We start from the raw sequence: 1,012 nt of genomic DNA on the forward strand, positions 1-1,012 counted from the left end.
TCAAGGTTCTATACTGGACCCCGAGGATCTCGGAGTCGATTCCGACGGGCGAACAGTGATCACGCCAGGCACAGATCGACAGTTGACGATAGAGTTCGAAGCAACGTTGACACGAGCATTGCTTGACAAAAGCTCTGTGGGTTTGTACTCGTACGTTCCCGAAAATTACGCATTCTTTCGGCATGCCAATTATTGTCCTCTTCTCGGGAAGTCGACCATATTCTTCTACCAAGCCCGTAGGTAGTTGTCATTGTTCTGAGCTCATTGGCGCAATGGGTGCAGATCTCAATTGGGGGGGGGGGGGGGTTGCAAACTTGCGCTGGGCTTACCTAGCAATGCGCCATTCGTGCCTGGAATAATGGGCACATGTTTCGGTCTGCAGTGGCCCCCGTTGGCCCAGCAAAAGTAACAAAAGTACGGAAAGCACCTTACTGTATCCGTACGGAGTACACCATAGGGCCCGTCGGGAATATCGTCCGCGGCCGAAAGACAAGCGGGGCCGGTAACGCATGCCCTCGGCCACAATGACGTACCGCTTACCATGACACGAGGGTTGCCAAAGCCGGAGTTAGGTCCCTTGAAAATCTATAGGTTATTACCCTTAGTATGAGTGGGGAGTCAGAATGCAAGCTGCAGCCTGCACTCCGTAGTCCGCACCGTAAACCATGATCGATAGAGGTCCAGAGGGAGGGGGCGCTGCCTCACATGGACAGAGTCCCCGCCCCGGTGAGCTTTGCGAGGTCCCTGGAGTTTTTCTGTATCTGTCTCCGTACCCGCATCGTTCGCAAGGGTCTAAGGGAAGGGGAGGGGTTAGAGCGGACAAGAGAGCAGAAGAGGGGGAAAAGGGACCAAAGCCCTTCACCCTCGTATGTTTGGAACCACCCATCAGGAAAAAAGTAGACAGGCATCCTGTTGGTAATCTCTTGCCGACTGTGGCTTGTCTCATCACCTTCTCTGGCAACATGGACGTCTTCTCTTGCATCAACACATCAGCATGGACCCGAAATCCCAT

The 1,012-nt window shown here is 53.7% G+C and overlaps 1 protein-coding gene across 1 annotated transcript; it reads right to left on the reverse strand.

The window, feature by feature from the left end:
• On the reverse strand, positions 1-1,012 carry CCOS01_16793 (uncharacterized protein; the record flags this gene model as incomplete). The annotated part of the gene is made up of 3 exons (XM_060464929.1): positions 1-147; positions 541-585; positions 950-1,012. 3 exons carry the CDS (start codon positions 1,010-1,012, stop codon positions 1-3), a joined length of 255 nt encoding a protein of 84 aa, XP_060304596.1.

Source organism: Colletotrichum costaricense (genome assembly GCF_030867565.1).
Source record: "Colletotrichum costaricense strain IMI 309622 chromosome Unknown Scaffold_33.1, whole genome shotgun sequence".
NCBI lineage: Eukaryota > Fungi > Ascomycota > Sordariomycetes > Glomerellales > Glomerellaceae > Colletotrichum > Colletotrichum costaricense.